The following is a 19,141-nucleotide window of genomic DNA, read 5'->3' as shown; positions in this document are numbered from 1 at the left end:
TCGGCCATTTTGAATTTTTTTGATGCAACTTTTTTCTACTCGGGCTCCTGTATGACATTTGATCGAGCACCCCCGGCTATCTCCTACGGTTTAAAAGTTGCCATACAAAAAATGTGGAAATTTTTTTCACATTTGTAGCATTTTTCAAAAAAATTTTATATCATTTTATTCTAGACCCTAGAGAGATTCTATGACCAAAATCTGAGCACTCTAGGATAAATTTGAAAAATCGACAAAAAAAAAGTCGGCCATTTTGAAAAAAAAAATAGCGGCTTCAAAAACTACCCAGGGTCTTCTATGACATTTGGTCGAGCACCCCCCCAATATCTCCCCCCGTTTAGCCAGGCCGTCCAACATTTTTTGACCCAAGAGTCGCAGACCAGATTCCATATTTTTCCCACACGTCTCCCCGCTCCCTCTATACAAAGACACTTCGACCGTCGAAATCGGTTTAGCCGTTCTCCAGATATAGGGAGAGGTTAGAAATCAGTGGGGTTGCAGCTATATATAAGACCGTATGCCTGTTTGCCACCCACGGGATCAAGATTTGTTAAGTCGCAGTATACAGCATTTCTCGGAACTATCTAGCTACTTACGAAAGCAAGGAGCGCCGGACGATCGAACGCAAGTCCGTTGTCTACGAGCGCTCGGCGCAGACTGAGCGGGCCCGTATCAACAGTGTATTTTATTCGAATTTTAGGTGCTTTAAAAAAATGTCTGTCGACAGAAAGATATGTCCTATATGTATAATTTTTTTCTTATATGTCAACAAGAAGTTCTAGTTTAGGATAATATTATTTAAGAGTTACAATAAATGCAGGAATCGCATGAAAAATACATAATGTAAACCTCTTTTTATCGAAGAAAATTAAATGGGGAAGATACGGAAGGTTATTTATCCACCATTTCAAATAAATCTTAAAATGTCAAACTATGATTACCTCGTACAGCACGGGGAGCATGGTCGCGCGATAGACGATAAAATAGCAGGCCGTCCATCGCACTATTTGTAAGTGCGATATCCGGACGGCCTGATATTTTTTCGTCTATCGCGCGACCATGCTTCCCGTGCTGGATATAACAAATAGGATTGTGATTTGTGATCATTTATTACCCCAAATAACATATTTAACAGCCACAGACCAACCCCTATAGACATGAATTATAAGACGACTCGCGGTTGCCAGCCTTCCTAGTATTTGCACTGATATAAGCGCGGGCGCTCGCCGTGCCCGTTCAGTTGCGACCAAGTAGCAGATCCGCAAAGAGCGCGTGTTTTTCGCAAAAAAAAAATTGAAAAAGGGCATTTGATGCTTAAAAATGTCCACCTGTAGTGTGAAATGGTGTGGAAAAACCACAAGAAAGTCAAATTTAAAAACAGACGGAATTACATTTCACAGGTAAGTCATATTTATAATTTATTCCGAGCCAGCATAGGTCAACTTACACTGGCCACTAGAAGTAGTTGACGCGACAGTCATACTCTGTCCCTTTTCATCAAATTAAAAATGCAATGTGCTATTCCTTTCTTACGAAGCACGTGTATCGTAGTGATGTGACAATGTTGATTTTGTTTATTACCGTGACCTCGTGTTTTGTTTTAACAACGTTTTACCGGATTTGTTTACGCAATAAGTAGAGATGAAAATAATAATTTCTACCAATATAATATTTTCCGATGTTTGTTAGAGTAGTCAGTACGTACTAAGTAGTAAGTAGTAATTTGTAGAATGTGTAGTTTTTTTTATTTAGGTAGTTGGTTTGTAGTTTATGGTTGGTTGGTTAGTAGGTAAACAAGTAGTTTAATTCTTAGTTTTTATTATAGTTTATTTCGTAAGTAGGTAGTAGTTTTGCTAAAGCTGAAACAATCAAGACTTGGAACCGGTTAAAAACGGTTTATTTCGATTTTACTCCGATCTTTCTAAAGAAGGCGAACGTGTGTGTGTGTGTGCATGTCAAAACAAATAACATTAATAATTGGTAAAGGCTATCACACACGTGTTCAGTAATCATATTTATTTTTTTAATAACTCGATAACCCTAAGTTTTGAGAAGCTCGTTTCTTAGAGAAAGTAATTGTATTTGATCTAAAGAACCTTCCCTTAAAGTAAGCAGAATTCAATAAAAACAGGGTGTCTGTATATATACTAGTGGATTTAATAGTACATTACGATACTAGTGCGTAAAAAAGGATGTTACGAACATGATGTCTGATTTCAGTATTAAAGCTCCCATTACTTTTATCTTTAAAAGATTTCATATGAAATACCAAGTAAAATGTATGTACCTTTTTATAGTATGCATTGTTATTAATAATAACTAACAATAATTTCTGGTAAAATAATTCAACCAAAACCGGTCAACATAAATTACGGTAACAAGCATGTCCCATCCTTATGCAACAGTGCTCCCGCCCACCGTCCTTGAAACGACCAATCGCAGCGCGCTAACATATCACCCCGCCCGAGCCTCGCGCTTCAAGTTTTGGCGATTTGTACCGGGAACAAAATTAGCCATACTGGCACTCTATAGGAGGTTCTCTGTGTTAACAGCACAATCACGATTCTAAACGAGTGATCCCACTACGAAATTTGAAAACGTCTACCGAAAAAACGGATTTGTTTTAAGTATAAAAAACATATTTTAAAATATTATATTATGATTAACTAGCTTAAGATATGTTCTTTTAGAAACATTATCAGTTTTTTAATAATCACTTAAGTATAGTTTCATTATAGTTTTGAATGAAAAATGTTACATTTTGCAAAAAACGCTCTTCTTTAGGAATAAGGCCTCTTAACCTTGGTTGATTCCTTTTCGCGCTACTTAGATAGAGGGATGCAGGTGGACGTGCTGTACTTTGATTTAAAAAAGCCTTTGATCGCGTAGATAACGACGTACTCTTAAGCAAATTATGCAGCATTGGTTTCTCGCCTAAACTGCTTTGCCTTTTTGCTAGTTATCTACGTGATAGACGGCAATATGTGCAGCACGGATGCTTTGTGTCGAGTGCCTACCCCACCCGTTCCGGGGTCAGTCAGGGCTCTGGGTCCTCTGCTCTTTGGTGTTATGGTCAATGATCTTGCCTTGGTGCCTAAGCATGCGCAATGCCTACTCTATGCTGACGACCTGAAACTAATTTACAGGGTCCAGGAAGATTCTGACTTATAATCTTTACAAAGTGATATTGATCGGGTTTATGAATTGAGTCTTGTAAACAAACTTCTGAAACTTCAGTTCAATGTTGACAACTGTGCGGTTATGTTTTAGATTCCCACCTTAACTTTCATGAGCACATGACAATGCTTGCTGCAGACTGTTACCGCAGGCTTGGGTTTGTTGTCCGCAACGCCAAAGAATTTGACAATCCCAGGGACATAAAGCTTCTTTATACTACCCTGGTGAGAAGTAAGCCGTTTGGAATCCCCATGAAGCGCCCTACATCCTGCTGCTCGAAAAGGTCCAAAAAACATTTTTGCGTTTCTTTTATAAAAACATGTACGGGTATTACCGATTCTTGTACCCAACAAAATTCCTTTTGGGGACGTTGGGTTTCTTCTCGTTAGAAGTTAGGCGTAATGTCGTGCTGATGTCTGTTGCATGTGGTATTTTGAAGGGGGAGTCAGATTGCCCGGTTTTAGTATCCCAGCTGGTCCGTCTATTTGTTCTCTCTGTGACGAAATATGCTTTTCGTGAATGTAGGCACCCCCTACTGGCGGTGCCGGCCGCTCGAACCGTGTTTTGCCGCAAGTAACCGCTAGTTCGTGCACTGCAAATAGTGAATGAGTTTTTAGACGTGGCACCTAATGTTGATATTCTTGCGAGCAGATGGGCGTTTATACGCGTTTATATCGCATTATACTCTAATTTGCTTCTGACATACGCATTATAAAATAGTAGGGCAATTTTCACGTCACTGAATTGTGCGGCTGTTCTCATGATAAAATCTAACGTCTTGTTAACCTTCTTGCAAATGCTTATGATGTGATCGTGCATGTTGAGCTTAGTATCCAACCCAATACCAAGATCTTGGATGGCGGAAACGTGCTCCAGCGGAACGCCAGAAAGATGGTAGCTCGCTGTGATCGGGTTTTTTGACCTAGTAAATGTGATGGCTTTACATTTCTTAGCGTTAAGCTCCAGCTTGTTCTTAGCGCTCCACCGTGACACTGTATCCACCATCTGCTGGAGAAAGTCGCAGTCCAAGGAACTATCTCAACTCATTATACCTAGCGATCGGTGTGAGCAGACGTGTAAGACGTTGCAATATTTTATTAATTTACGAATTAAAATCATGTGCAATATGCATTGACCTCGATATTGAAAAACTGTGTCATGCGATGTGCCTTGTGCTGTGCAAGTAGTTATGACGTCAGTGTTTAGTTATCAATAACTTTATACAAAATGAGTGGTAATAATAGTCCATTCGGCCGTAGCTCCAAAACTCAGCGAAGTCCACCATCAACACCATTGCACTCGGACACCAGGAATGAAAATGTTCAACAAACAAGACCAGACCAGACAACCCTTGACGTGGTATCAACATCAGACCTTCAGAACTGGATGAGCACCATAGAAAAATATCTTTCTGAAATTAGCAACATCTCGACGGAAGGCAAATTGAACGCCGACCAGAAGCTCAGGATCCAAAGCCTCTGCCGAAAAGTTTCCCATGGTTCCGCAAACATGGCAGTCCTCTACCAAAGCCTCAAACAAAAGGCTATCCAAAACCACCACGACCTTCAATCTCTGGAAGAAAAACTCGACCTGTCAGAAAGTTTCCGAGCCCTCAAGAACAGCATCGTTAGCGCTACTACTCCAACTACAAACGCTCTGTCTTTTGCTGATATGGTGAAAACTAGTAATAAAAAAGAAGTCCGCCCTGTAAATTTGAGCTCAGTCGCAATTTACCCTAAAGACCAGTCAAAGTCTAGTGAGGAAACGAAAAACCTGGTGCAAAAAATTATTAATCCAGAAGAAATGAAACTGCACGTAAGAGCGGTGCGCAAAGTCAAAAATGGCGGGGTTATTATTAGCACCGATACAAAGGACGACATAGAAAAATTGAAATTAACATTTAAAAACACATCCCCGAATCTGACCATCGATGAACCCCTCAAGCGCAGGCCCAGGATCATTCTACTAGGTGTACCGTCTACTATGCGGGAACAAGAGGTCTACAGTTGTTTATACGAGCAGAATATAGCCGATAAGTTTCCAAACTTAACTAGGGAAAAATTCTTAGCTTCTATTAAATTAAGCCACAAGTCAGGTAAAAAAGATTTAGAAACTTGTAATTTTATAATTGAAGTCCCAGCCAATATACGAAGAGCTCTCGTATCTCAGAACCGAGCTTTCATTAACTGGTCATCGTGTCTCGTGAAAGACTTTACAACCCTTACCAGATGTCTGAAGTGTCATTTCTATGGCCACGCTGCGAAAACATGTAGACAGCCAGAACTGACGTGTGGACATTGCAGTAATCTAGGCCACTCGGACAAGGAATGCCCCAATAAAGCAGAAGACCCGAAATGTGCCACATGCAGTCTCTTCAAAAAACCAAGCAACCATCAAACTGGGGACCCTGACTGTCCCGTCAGGAAAACGGCTGAACGACGATACATAAACTCAATTGATTATGGTGAGATTTAAGTACACGAACAGATTAGACTAAATTACTGATACTTTGATTATTATTATTTTTTTGCCAACTTTGAATTAATAATAGTTTTGATTGTAGTTATTGCCAGTTTTTGTCATTTTACTGATCAATCATTTTTTAACTTTTTCACAAGCGTTTCATGTTTTGTATAACTTTATAATCAATAGGTAGATATACTTTGTCTATTTAGCAAAAAAATAAATTTGTCCTACTAACCGTAAAGTTACATACTTTTAAAATGCAGTTCTTGCAATTTATGAATTTGAATAACAATGTAAAAATATAAAATATACACGATCGATCTATTTTTTTAGATGTTATAAACGCTGACGCAGCAACACATGTTTTCCAAGTGTAATTAATTTTATTTTTAATACCTATTTATGTACATGTTCTCATGATTTTAATTTGTTTACATTAAATTGTGTTTTAAACTAGGACATTATCTCTTTGCCCGAGATACAGGATTATTTTCCTAGTTCGGGCGCACGTAACACTGCACGTACTATAAGTAAACGCATAAATGTAACATTAGCAATAAGGTTTTTTCAATAAATTATTCTATTCTATCTATTGGCAGCATTAACTTGAGATCGTCAGCAAAGCAAAGGAGAAAATGCGCCCCAACAATACTACTGCAAAGGTCGTTTACCATAATAAGAAACTGTGTCGGACCTAAGTTGCTCCCCTGGCTAACTCCCGAACGCGTATAATATTCTCTAGACCGGAAGTTCGACATTTGCACGTATTGGCTACGATCTTTCAAGTAATTAGCAAAAAACGACAAGAGCTTTGGGGTGAAACCGAGTGCTGCAAATTTCTGCAGTAGTACGTCATTGTCGACCAAGTCGAATGCCTTTTTGAAATCGAAGTATATCGCATCTACTTGGTGGTGCGAGTCCATCTTTTCCAACATGTAATCAAAAAAACAGATATGGTTCGTGGCAGTAGACCGGGCTATACGAGCGTCATGTTTTGATTTTGCTGTTTATTTAATATTTAATTTTGTGTTACTTGTTGTAATGTTTATTTAAAATTCACGGTGCTTTAGTTTTGTATACTGTCATACTGTGTAATTTTCTTTGTGTAAATAAATAAATAAATCTATTTAAATATTATTGATCCTAGCGAAAAAACGTACAAAAATTTTATTGTAGCAAATTTTATGTTTGTTATTCCCGTTGAAGATTGATTTAGCTGTGGACCACCGTTTTCGAGTTATTTGCAAAAAACGGCTCGTGTAATCTATTTAAAATACTGTCCTACTAAAATATTGATCCTAACGAAAAATCTTACATAACGTTTCTTGTAGCAAATATTATATAGATTATTTCTGTTTAATATTATTTCTGGTAATGGGGCACCGTTTTTGATGTTATTAACAAAAAGCGGCCCATGTAATCTATTTCAAAATATGTACTTTCCAACTAAAATATTGATCCTAGCGAAAAAACGTATAGAACCTTTCTTAAGGAAATTTTATGTAGATTTTATTCTCGTGAACATTTTATTTAGCTGTGGGCCACCGTTTACGAGGTATTTACAAAAAACGGCTAACGAAATCTATTTAAAAATATTTTCCAACTAAAATATTGATCCTAGCGAAAAATCTTATAGAACCTTTCTTGTAGGAAATATTATGACGATTAATTCTATATATCGTTATTTTTTGCTGTGAGCCACCGTTTTTGAGTTATCAACAAAAAGCGGCCCATTTTAAAATACTTTCCAACTAAAATATTGATTCTAGCGAAAAACGTATACTTAGAACCTTTCTTGTAGGAAATCTTATGTAGATTTTTTTCTCGTGAACATTTTATTTAGCTGTAGGCCACCTTTTACGAGGTATTTACAAAAAACGGCCCATGAAATCTATTTAAAAATACTTCCCAACTAAAATATTGATCCTAGCGAAAAATATTATAGAACCTTTCTTGTAGGAAATATTATGAAGATTAATTCTGTGTAACATTAGTTTTGGCTGTGAGCCACCGATTTCGAGTTATTAACAAAAAACGGCCCATGAAATTTATTTAAAAATAATTTCCAACTAAAATATTGATTCTAGCGAAAAATGTTATAGAACCCTTCTTGTATGAAATATTATGTAGATTAATTTTGTGTAACATTAGTTTTGGCTGTGAGCCACCGATTTCGAGTTATGAACAAAAAACGGCCCATGTAATCTATTTAAAAATACTTTCCAACTAAAATATTGATTCTAGCGAAAAATGTTATAGAACGTTTCTTGTGGGAAATATTATGTAGATTAATTCTGTATAACATTATTTTTGGCTGTGGGCCACCGATTTGAGTTATTAACAAAAAACTGCCCATGAAATGTATTTAAAAATACTTTTCAACTAAAATATTGATTCTAGCGAAAAAACGTATAGAACCTTTCTTGTAGGAAATATTATGTAGATTAATTCTGTCTAACATTATTTTTGGCTGTGAGCCACCGTTTTTGAGTTATCAACAAAAAACGGCCCAAATATCTATTTAAAAATACATTCCAACTAAAAAATTGATCCTAGCGAAAAAGTTATATAACCTTTCTTATAGGAAATTTTATGTAGATATTTTCTTTTTAACATAATTTTTTGCTGTGGGCCACCGTTTACGAGGTATTGACGAAAAACGGAGCATGTAATCGATTAAAAAAACTTTCTTACTAAATTATCCATTTATATATTGATCCTATCGAAAAAATGTACATAACCTTTCTTGTAGGATATTTTATGTAGATATTTTCTGTTTAACATATTTTTTTGCTGTGGGCCACCGTTTACGAGTTATTTACGAAAAACTAAAAAATTGACTTTCAAGATCGAATGGCAGGGTATGGACCCCACCTCATGTCATGGCATTATTTTTCCATGGCTATTTAGACCCTCATCTTTCACTGGTAAAAATGACAGACTGCCTCAAGAACCTTTTTTGGAATTTTTTTTTTTACCACTTTGTACCGTTCTGGCACGGTGTAGGACCCGGCCAAATGATCTGGCATAAATACTATGCGACTTCTGAGGAACTCTATTTTCACTTTTTAATAATTCCAGGTTGCCTCAAACACCTTTTTTGGGCCTCAAAAAATTAAATCTTTAAAAATTCATAGCTCGATAAAGCCCCGCTCCCCAGCTGCCAGACTTGCAGACCTGATGTTGGCTATGATCAGAGAAGCATCTGAGCACCTTTCCAGGTTGCCTCAAGGACCTACTCCAAAATCCTGCCAGCTCTTGGACCATAACGGATTTAAAGTCCCTATTTCACGGTGACAAATCTATACTTTAATATTATAAATGGAAAAGTGTGTGTGTCTGTTTGTTTGTGCGCCTTTCACGGCAAAATGGAGCGTAGAATTGACGTGATTTTTTAAATGGAAATAGTTGAAGGTATGGAGAGTGATATAGGCTACTTTTTGTCTCTTTCTAACCCCCACTTCCCTAAAATGAGGGGTGGACGTTTGTATTATGGAGCATTCCGCAATTTTCGAATTTAACGCGAGCGAAGCCGTGGCAAAAAGCTAGTTGATAATAATCAACAATTCGCTAATCTAAAATAACTAGTGTAACGAGATTACGAGAATAAATTTATTTAAATAAATTACATTTAAAATTTAAAATGATCAGCATACTTATGTAGTTAAAAAGGTTAAAATTTCACTGGTTTGCCAACACCAACAGTACACTATAGAATCATACCGAATGTATGCATTTGGAGCTCCAAATGGGATCATTACCGTAGAAAGTTTGTTGAACTTTAAACACGTTGAACGATATTATAAAGATGTTGAATTGAACATGAACACGCCTAGTAAATCTTAGGAAACATAAACACAATTCGGAAATGTGTAATCAAGTACGGAAATAGAAATCAGATTCGTTTTTGTAATTTCATAATCTAAACCTTACTTTTAGGCCGGATTTAGGGTATTTTTTACTAATTTGGCTCGCATTTTGCAAGTGGATAAGTTTAATTAAATCCGCTTTTGCGAAGTATGCATGTGTTTAATTAATGTAAGCAAACGATTTCAGTAATTTAAGCCTAGGTCGTTGCTCATTTCGTACATAGACAGGTAAATACTAAACACTGTCAATCTGATTTTATGTCGTTGTACAATTATTATAAAATACAGATGACGTTTCCTAAGAGATATTGGATGGGTAATTTTAATTATACTTTAATCAAATAAGAGTAGTATTGAAAATGCACCCAAATGTTTCTAAACGATGAATACATCGAAACCGCAGAACGAGAATAAGGTTTCTTGATAAACTGAAATGGATATCAATGATCATACACCGAACAAAAAGCGTTCAAGTCCCCTAATAGTGGCTGAGGCAGAAATCGAACCTGGATCTTCCGCTTCCGCTGCTAACGTCTTTACCACTAGACCGCCGAGGTAGCCAAGTTGGAAGGTTAGACACCCACCGCACCTATGAACACTGCGAGTGCCAGTCTTAATTATGAACTTTTCTGTTTATGCATCCAGCACAACTAAATCGAACCATATGATGACGCCAAGCGGCATGTAGCGAACGTTCACTAAGTAATTTATGTTGTACTGATGGCATTTATTGCCCAGTGTGGACAATCGTTGATGAGAGACGGTCCTTATTTGTACGGACGTATTTATTTGAGTGAGACCATCTCTTATTAAATTGCTACTTACAATGTCAATGTCAAATGCACAGAATATTCGCTTGTTTAAAATTGTAAGTTTTGTAAGATAAGTACCCATATGAATTATGACGTTTCAGCATAAAACATTATCATTTTTGAGAAATAAATATGTGACATACATGACATACATGTACCTATTTCTACACCGTGTTTCACTTAACACTAAAAACCTGAAAACCGTTTGTTCAGAATCGATAGTAGAATCGATTGAGCTATATCTTGATGGGGGTAATATTTTTATTAAAATTATTAGTATTATTACATAATTTTAAATTAAGGAAAAATGGAAAATTCAAAGGACTTTTAACCTGCGACCTCTGGCCTTGAGGTTCGAGTCCTGCCGGAGGTGTGAATTTTTCCATTTTTCCTTTAATTTAAAATTATGTACTCGCAGACGTTTCTGCATGATAAAAAACAAATTTAGTATTATTAGTTATTTTTTATGTGCCTATTCTATTGTATTCGTAATACAACATTGTGTATATCGCATTGCTAGAGGTTGTTTATCTTTTTCAATATTTGGGGGTATTAATACTGGCTGGTTACTTGGACGATTATTTTTTCCGCTACGAGTTTGACGTTGTTGTTTGTCAATTTCATCTTAATGTTTATCATAAGTCATAACAAATTGAACTTGTACCTAATTACAACCTTGTCATTTTGAATATTGGGTTTAAATTTGCTTACTGCGATTACCTGTCCAATTTGAAGTTTAATGTGACAAAGCTTTAACCCTTTAACGGGCAAGACTCAAAAAAATCGTGAGTTCAAACCTCATCGCCATCCTGTAGTACTAAAAATTCTGTACAAGAAAAAAATACAAAAAGATAGTCATACAGGGTGGTCTTTTTTGAGACCGGTGCCCTATAAAGGGTGACATCTTAGCTGTCTATTGGTAAACCTTATGTCGTTGCAGTAACGTACACAAATAAATAGTTAAATGGTTTATGATGGTAGTTAGCAATTATTTTATTGAGTGTAGAGCTAAAAGTCAAGCAGAGTTGTACAGAAAATTAAAAATTCAATTAAAAAAAAGTAACCATCAGATTAAAAGATGAATACTCTAGATGAGTTTAAAAAAATAAAAATCAGTTGGGGTGTCTGAGGTTTTGAGTGATACCGGAAACACGTATAATTCAATAATTAAAACCAACGTTATATATTTTTTTGCTAATACCTACGCGAATATTGATTCGTTTCTGTCAGTCGTTTGCTAATTTTGTCAAGGAAAAATAACATGAACATTTTTACACAACATACTCAGTACCTACTCACGAAAATGCACCAATGCACATGCAAGTATTTTATTGTTAGTCCAATTAACTTGTTCGACAGCACTATATTAATATTAAAATTTAATTTAATATTCATTTAGTGAAACGATTCTGAAACGAATATGAAAGATTATATTAATATGTATTTATGTTTTAAGTTTAAAAATGGTTATAATTTAACGTGTTGACTCCTTCTTTAGATTCAAGTAACCTAGAAGAATCATGAAATTCATAGTAGAATACTTTAATTAAATAAATCTAAATAATATTCAAAAAGTTATGCATATTCCTAGCTAGTAAGTATAGAGATAGACAATTGTTCATGCAGTATCAGAGTGTACTTAAGCAAACAGATTAAACGTTGTCAAGTGAATAATACGTGAAGACATTAACACGATAGTTCTATATAGGTTAGTAATTACTCGACCAAGTAGATGTTACATGCTTACCGAGGTCGTGCGTCATGACTAATAAGGTAAATCATTAAGCGACGTACGCATGTGTACAAGCACAGGACGAAAATAGTAAGTACTTCAAATAGTTCAAATATACCTAGAACCCAAAAGGACGCCTCAGAGGGCCGATTGTAGAATTACGAGCGCTCGATTTTTACCAACACTACCTATTTCCAATAATGGGCACTTAAATTCTACTAATAGAATTGAAAACTAGTGTTTAATGTACCTACTACATTCCCTATTATCGCAGTTTCCACAATTCTCGAGTTGATTGGACAAGAGCGTCAATTTCAAAAATCCGCCAATAGACACGCGATTAAAGGCAGACATTTACATATGTGAGCGTGCACGGGAAAACGTCCCACTTTGTCGATTGCTATAAAGCCGCTTTGTCAGTTTATTCGTATACAGATACAAGTAACCACGCAACCAAAGTAAGTAGGCTGGCAACCTGTCACTGCAATGTCACAGTTTCGTTTTCTTTCAACCATTTATTTGCCAAGAGTGGCACTGAAGCTTTAGTAGTTTCATGTGCTCTGCCTACCCCTTTATGGGATACAGGCGTGATTGTATGTATGTATGTATGTATGTAGATACAAGTAAATCTCGCCTTTAATGGTAACCGACAAAGCGGGACGTTTTACTAAACACACTCACATATTTCTAAATTTTTTTTGTTAAGTAAATAATAGCAAGGGGGCAAAGATGTAGTTTTTTTCTTTAGTTGAACCACGAGCGAAGCGAGTTTATATGAACTAAATAAAAGCGTTTGCGCGCGTGAGTAACCTACTTTTATCAATTTTAAAGCAGTTTCAAATTACTTTACCCACTACTTTTTACGAGCTGGCGTGAGGGGAAAAAGCGTATTTCTACTTTACGAGCTGGCGTGACGTATAGGTAAAAACACTTGACCGATTTATTGAAATCTATTAAGTGAAATCTAATCTAAGCCTCAATATAAGTGGTGAATGAGTAGGTACTTCATAAACCAACAAAATATTGTAAATTTTTATATTTGACTAAAGCCGAACTTACGAAGTACAAGCTCAATCTAAACTAAGAGCTTAGAACAGCCGCGGGTTACGTACAATTAAAACGTGATTTATCACTTAGCCTGAATGCACAATTAGTCAGCTCGAGGCATAGTTTAGCCAAAGAGGCACGTGCGATCAGACCAACAGCCAATGTTTCTTAAACAAACGGAAACATACACAACAGTAAAGATAACAAAGCGAACACTGGCCCAAGTTAAAATAGGTCGCTGAAGTCCGGCTTTGAACCAGCCTACTCCGACTTTATGCAGCCCCAATTCGTCTAAGCATTATATGAATTTACTTTTTAACCCTTTAGCAGTCGCTTCTGTTATACGCAAAACAAAAAAACGAATTTATTAACAAGTTCGATGTTTTTTGACGCCATCAAAGTCAGAATTAGAAAAATATGCTAGATTCCGTGAAGCGTTCGATATTTACTAGGTATGTTATTGTTTTCAGTGAAGGAAAACATCCTGAGTAAACCGGGATAAACCCAATGAAATCTATCAAGTTTCCTCTCTAGGTTGGAAGGTCAGAAATAGTTAGCTGAAAACAATTAATTTAGATTTTAGATAGAAAGAATAATGAATATTATTTAGGATGCACGCTAATTTCGCAACCAACTCATTGCAACGTTGCAACACCCGATAATGAACACATCCCACTTGCAACAGATACTTATTGTATCTACGGACTTATGGGCGGTGTAAAATGATGCCGCTCAAATGAATGGAAAACCTACAACGGGTGTGATGGATGACTTGAGGTCTCAAGGTAATCAATATTAATCAATGCACTCCTACGAGAATTTACAAATACCTAATAAAAGTTTTATTTCAAAAAATACGCACAGTATTATGATTTTTACGATAGGTATCTGAGTTCCAAGCGAGATCGAGACTGGCTGTTGCTCTTACAATAGAATACCCTTTATACTTTTTCTAACGCCTTCATAAAATGGTGTCACCTTCATCAAACTCTAATACTAGTAAACATCTACAACGATAATGAACAATTAATTACGAACACCATAACTAGGTTATGAATTCCTACTGGTACCTCCCAAGCAATACACTGTGGGTCTCTTTCTAGAATCTAGATATTATCTAGCTAGACGCACAAGCGTACACCATGCTATCTGGTAAGAATATATCTAGGTACTTGGTTGTAATGTGACTTGTAGCTAGTATGATTTTGACTTACAACGTTGTAATAGGTAACTGTAGATATATATCGGAAGATATGGATAATTGAGTTAGAAGAAAAAATTGCCAACCCACATTTATCCTTCCACAAGTAAACGTAGCTAAATATGCGCAGGAATTTATGTAAACACATAAACCTAGTTGGATATATTCTCGCACGGAAAATTACATACATATAGGTTACCTAATCCTTTTATCTATAATACGAGTAGCCTATCAAAAATATTACGAACTAGCTTTTGCCTTTTTTTCTGGCTTCGCTCACGTTAGAAAGAGACAAAGAGTAGCCTTATGTCACTTTTCAACCCTTAAACTATCTCCACTTAAAAAATCACGACAATTCCTCGCTCCGTTTTGCCGTGAAGGTCAGACAAACAAACAGACACACACACTTTCCCATTTATAATATTAGTATAGATAAATGCTCTTGTTACATTCAAGTTTTTGACCACGATACTTTCACCAACTTCATTGACAAATAGAAAAGTTTTTATTTTGTTTTGAATATTTTCCTACTAGGCCTCTACAGTTGTTAAATACAAATTAATTTCTGAAAGTTTGAATTCATCACATTTTTTTACTTGTTTTTTAGGGTTCCCTATCAAAAAAGTACAAAAAGAACCCTTACGGTGCAATTCTGTCTGTCACATTATTTAGTTTACAGTAGTTAAAAGGTACAGTTATCTGTGTTTCATTCAACATAAACCTCATATGGACAATAATTATAATGTTATTAGTTTAATTAATTATAAATTTCACTTCAATATCAATATGAGACATAGGTGTATAAATTACAAAGCCCTAAACTTCATGGACAAAGTAACGGTTGTCGGAAGGTAATAATTTATGGGTTAATTACAGACTTGCTGGTAACAAACACAGTAGACACGCAAAACAAACTAACAATACATTACTTTCCAGCACATATTAGTTTACACACTCGTCTAGTAACACAAAGGAAGGATGGCCACAAGTTTCTAATGGATGAACCTTGTACGAGTATGACGAACGACTAAGATTTCTACTAGCTAAGCTAGCATAAAATCAGGCCAAATGGAATAATGGATTTGTATTTATTTTACTTAATTTTTAGGGTATGTTTTTTTTATCCATTTAAGCGTCGAATTAATTTTCTTAATATTTTAATACGCAATAACTTACCTGCTCTGCAGGAGAAATAGAATTTGGCTTGTAACGAGACAAGACAGGTCTGTTTCTGGGTCTATTCAATGGGGATTCCGAAATAGAGGCCATAGTTTTAACTGGTAAACACTCTCACTGAACTGTTAGTATCCACACGTCACTAAGTATTAATTGTTACCACACCGGTGGCGTTTAAGGAGGAAACATGTTCCAATAATTACTGGTGTTCGCACTGGCAAGCCCGATAGCTCATTTTATGTCGACAAATCACACATCCGGAGGAGCGCCGACTGAAGTCAGTGGGTGAATCAACCGATTACAAATAACGTTACAGTTTTGGTGCCCGTGATAAACTTTTACGGTATTCCGCATACAAACATTCTTATCGAACTGGAAATGCAGAAATCGAAGCCGCGCACTATCGAAACAAAAGCACCAAGAATGTTACCATCAACTGGACGCAAAAATAGTCACACACTGGTTCAATGGAATGAAAAGGAATCCGAAGGCAAATATAGTGCTTCCAAGGAACTCGCGTAAACCTGGTGCAATGAACTAATTACAAAATGGCGTCTAAACTAGCGAGTGGATTTTAAAAAATGCGAACTGATTCATACGATGCTAAAATAAACGCGTGGAGTGCAATCGTCACCGTATGAGTATTGAGTATGAGCAGCGATTGGCGAGCGGCCGAGGATGGATGACCATAGGGACGTGCGATATCGGTGTCACACGCCTGCTGGGCCAACCTCGGCGCCCGAGGGCCGAATAGCGGTCGCGAATTCCTGTTCGTAATTCAAATGACACCCAACATACGTGCCGCTTGGACAAACGGTTCGTATGACCCAATAATTTCTAGTGATAAAATATGCTTCACTTCATATTGTCAACGCATTCCGAATGTAAAGCCGACTTTAAGTTTGTTTATGTATCTTCGGGGCATAATAATATGTGTGTAAAAACTTTCTTTTCGGCACCACTTCAATAATTTCAATATTTACCAAACTAATACACTAGACTAAGACTTACTTAGACTTTAAGACTTTCATTATCTTAACTCATAACTTGTTGTAGTAAATATTGGACATACCGATGTGCGCTTTTTTAACTCGAGTGTTTTTCCATTGGAAGGAAATTATTTAATATTCTAATGTATTATGAATAAAGGTACTTACCGCTAAATATGTAGTCGATGAAAATCCAGCACATGAAACAATAAAATTAAAACATTATTTGCTGTTCTATATAATAAACTTCAAAAAACAATACCATATAAAACCTTACGTATACAACAACATATATCTATGTCTTCAGAATCTGAATCTAATAAATCCTTAACATCCATGTAAATTCATTAAAAAAAACTATTTAAAAAACTAGAATGGGAAGTGAGGAATCGTTGTCTTCTAGTGCGAATACTACTAGAAATGACACCAATGTCAGGGCATCTGTATGCCGCTATTGTTTCAATCGCAATTGTTTTATTTTTCTATAAACTGACGAAAATATAAACAATTGACGAGAGGCTAAACAATTGCCGGCTTTGGTTAGAAGTTAACCCGTATTTGAACCCTAATGTGTCAAAGCAAAACAGACTCAGAGATTGAGAGATTAGAATTTGTTTACGTTTTCTCTTTACGGTGTACGTATTCCCTAAATTATTTGGAAAGATTTTAGTTACATTTATAAGAAACTTCCGTCACTATACGAGTAAGAGTATTGAAAGAAAGTGCATTAAGTCTAACTAGGGAACAAATCAAATTATTTTATTGACTATTTTTGATTTGTTTTCTAGAGTGGTCACACTACTATATATACTTACTTACTTACTAATACATTTTATGAATAGAAAAGTGTGTGTTTCTGTTTGTTTGTCCGTCTTTCACGCCAAAACTGTGCGACGAATTGACATGATTCTTTAAGCAGAAATAGTTGAAGGGATGGTGAGTGACATAGCCTACTTTCTGTCCTTTCTAACCTTATTGACTATTTTTGATTTGTTTTCTAGAGTAGTCACACTACTATACATACTTACTTACCTACTATATAATATAGCACACTCAATGAAGCCTATCTCGCGGGAAATAATTCGTGTATAGGCGTATTTTGGCATAGTTGTAGGGAATGGTGTTCTAATCCACATACTCAAAGTACTGATGGGTAGGGGAGGAGCTAACGGGTGGAGGGGGGTGTAAAGGTCCCTTTTTTTAGTTTTTCGCGAATAACTCTTAAACTGTGGCACATAGCAAAAAATGTTCTGAAACACAAGTAATCTTCATAAAATTCTCTACAAAAAAGTCTTATACACTTTTTATCTGGGACCAATCGTTCATGAGATATGGAAGGGAAAAGATGGACAATAAAGGAATAAACTTATTTGTTTATGAACAATACGTTTATTCTTATAGAGACGCGGTAGCGTGTCAAGCCAGGTTCAAGTAACAAAAGTAGCAAGCAGCACCGTGTGTAATATTACACGAACCGTTTGGAGCCACATTTGACCCCCTTCTAACTCAAAAACTATTTCACATAACCGTGTTATAATGCAACGTAAAAAGAAACCAACGCGCGTAGTAAAAGTATGAGCTATAAGCGCTCCTCAATAAGCCCGGTACTAGCAGCCCGCCTTAGTGTGTTTTCACATTATCCGATCCGATATCGGATGTCGGAAGGATTTCAAAGGCAAAAATCCAAGACGGCGCCTTAAATGTACGGGATATCGGTCCTACTTCCGATATCGGATCGGATAATGTGAAAACGCACTTATCCCCCGCGCGCGCAGCCCTTTATAAGGCCCTGGTTTCTCTGGCCCGTCACACGCGACCGGCGGCGTCTGGATGTGCGCCGCACGCTGTGCCACACGCCGTCGGTCGCGGGTGCGTGGGTTTTCTGACCCTCGGTCACCCGTCGCCGGCGACGGAACTCAGAAGCTCTGGTAGACTGCTTTTTGAACTGTTGTGTTGTGCTCTGAGCAAAATGAATACAAAAATACTTACATTCTTAGAAGAAGAAGATGTTCATGAAATAGGTAGGTAAGTAAGTACCTACTGATATTATCCAAAAAAAGAGACAGTCAAACGATATTTGTATAAAACCGGCAAAAAGAAAGTGCAATTTTTTAACTTGGTGCTTAAGCACTTGCAGTGCAGTAAAAAAAATTTACATCGTATATTCGATTATGTCGAAAACACTTCACAAAAGTACAATTCATCATTATCTTTAGTGAAATCATTTCATTTTCCATATCAAGACGCCACCCGCCGTCCGTTGCTAAGTATTCTACAAATCGAATACAGACCGTCGCGTGCGGCGTGTGACCTTCGCCCGTCGACCTACCCGCCGGCGACGTTTCAGAGAAACTACCCTCAAACATTTCCGAACAATATATTCGAACGTCGTCGGTCGCCTACCCGCGTCGGTTGCCGGCCGCCGGCGCGGCGGCGGGTGGTCAGAGAAACCAGGACCAAACGGGCTGCGCGCGCGCGCGGGGTAAGTGCGTTTTTACATTATCCGATCCAGTATCGGAAGTAGGACCGATATCCCGTTCATTTAAGGCGCCGTCTTAGATTTTTGCCTTTGAAATCCTTCCGACATTCGATATCGGATCGGATAATGTGAAAACGCACTAAGGCGGGCTGCTAGTACCGGACTTATTGAGGAGCGCTTATAGCTCATACTT

General features: G+C 36.9%; 1 protein-coding gene across 3 annotated transcripts in view; it reads right to left on the bottom strand.

Moving 5' to 3' along the window:
* Positions 1 to 19,141, bottom strand: part of LOC125225606 (septin-7) — a 108,552-nt gene that overhangs the window by 80,778 nt on the left and 8,633 nt on the right. For 2 of the 3 annotated variants that reach the window (XM_048129393.1, XM_048129392.1), the window contains exon 2: positions 16,638 to 16,639. In XM_048129393.1, the coding sequence (XP_047985350.1) occupies positions 16,638 to 16,639 (2 nt within the window). Of the gene's footprint in view, positions 1 to 15,480; positions 15,722 to 16,637; positions 16,640 to 19,141 lie in introns of those variants that run through there. The other variant, XM_048129391.1, reaches the window with a different exon arrangement.

Source organism: Leguminivora glycinivorella, chromosome 4 (genome assembly GCF_023078275.1).
Source record: "Leguminivora glycinivorella isolate SPB_JAAS2020 chromosome 4, LegGlyc_1.1, whole genome shotgun sequence".
Taxonomy (NCBI): domain Eukaryota; kingdom Metazoa; phylum Arthropoda; class Insecta; order Lepidoptera; family Tortricidae; genus Leguminivora; species Leguminivora glycinivorella.
The sequence above is the reverse complement of the archived record's forward strand: the minus strand, read 5'-3'. Positions and strand labels throughout refer to the sequence as shown.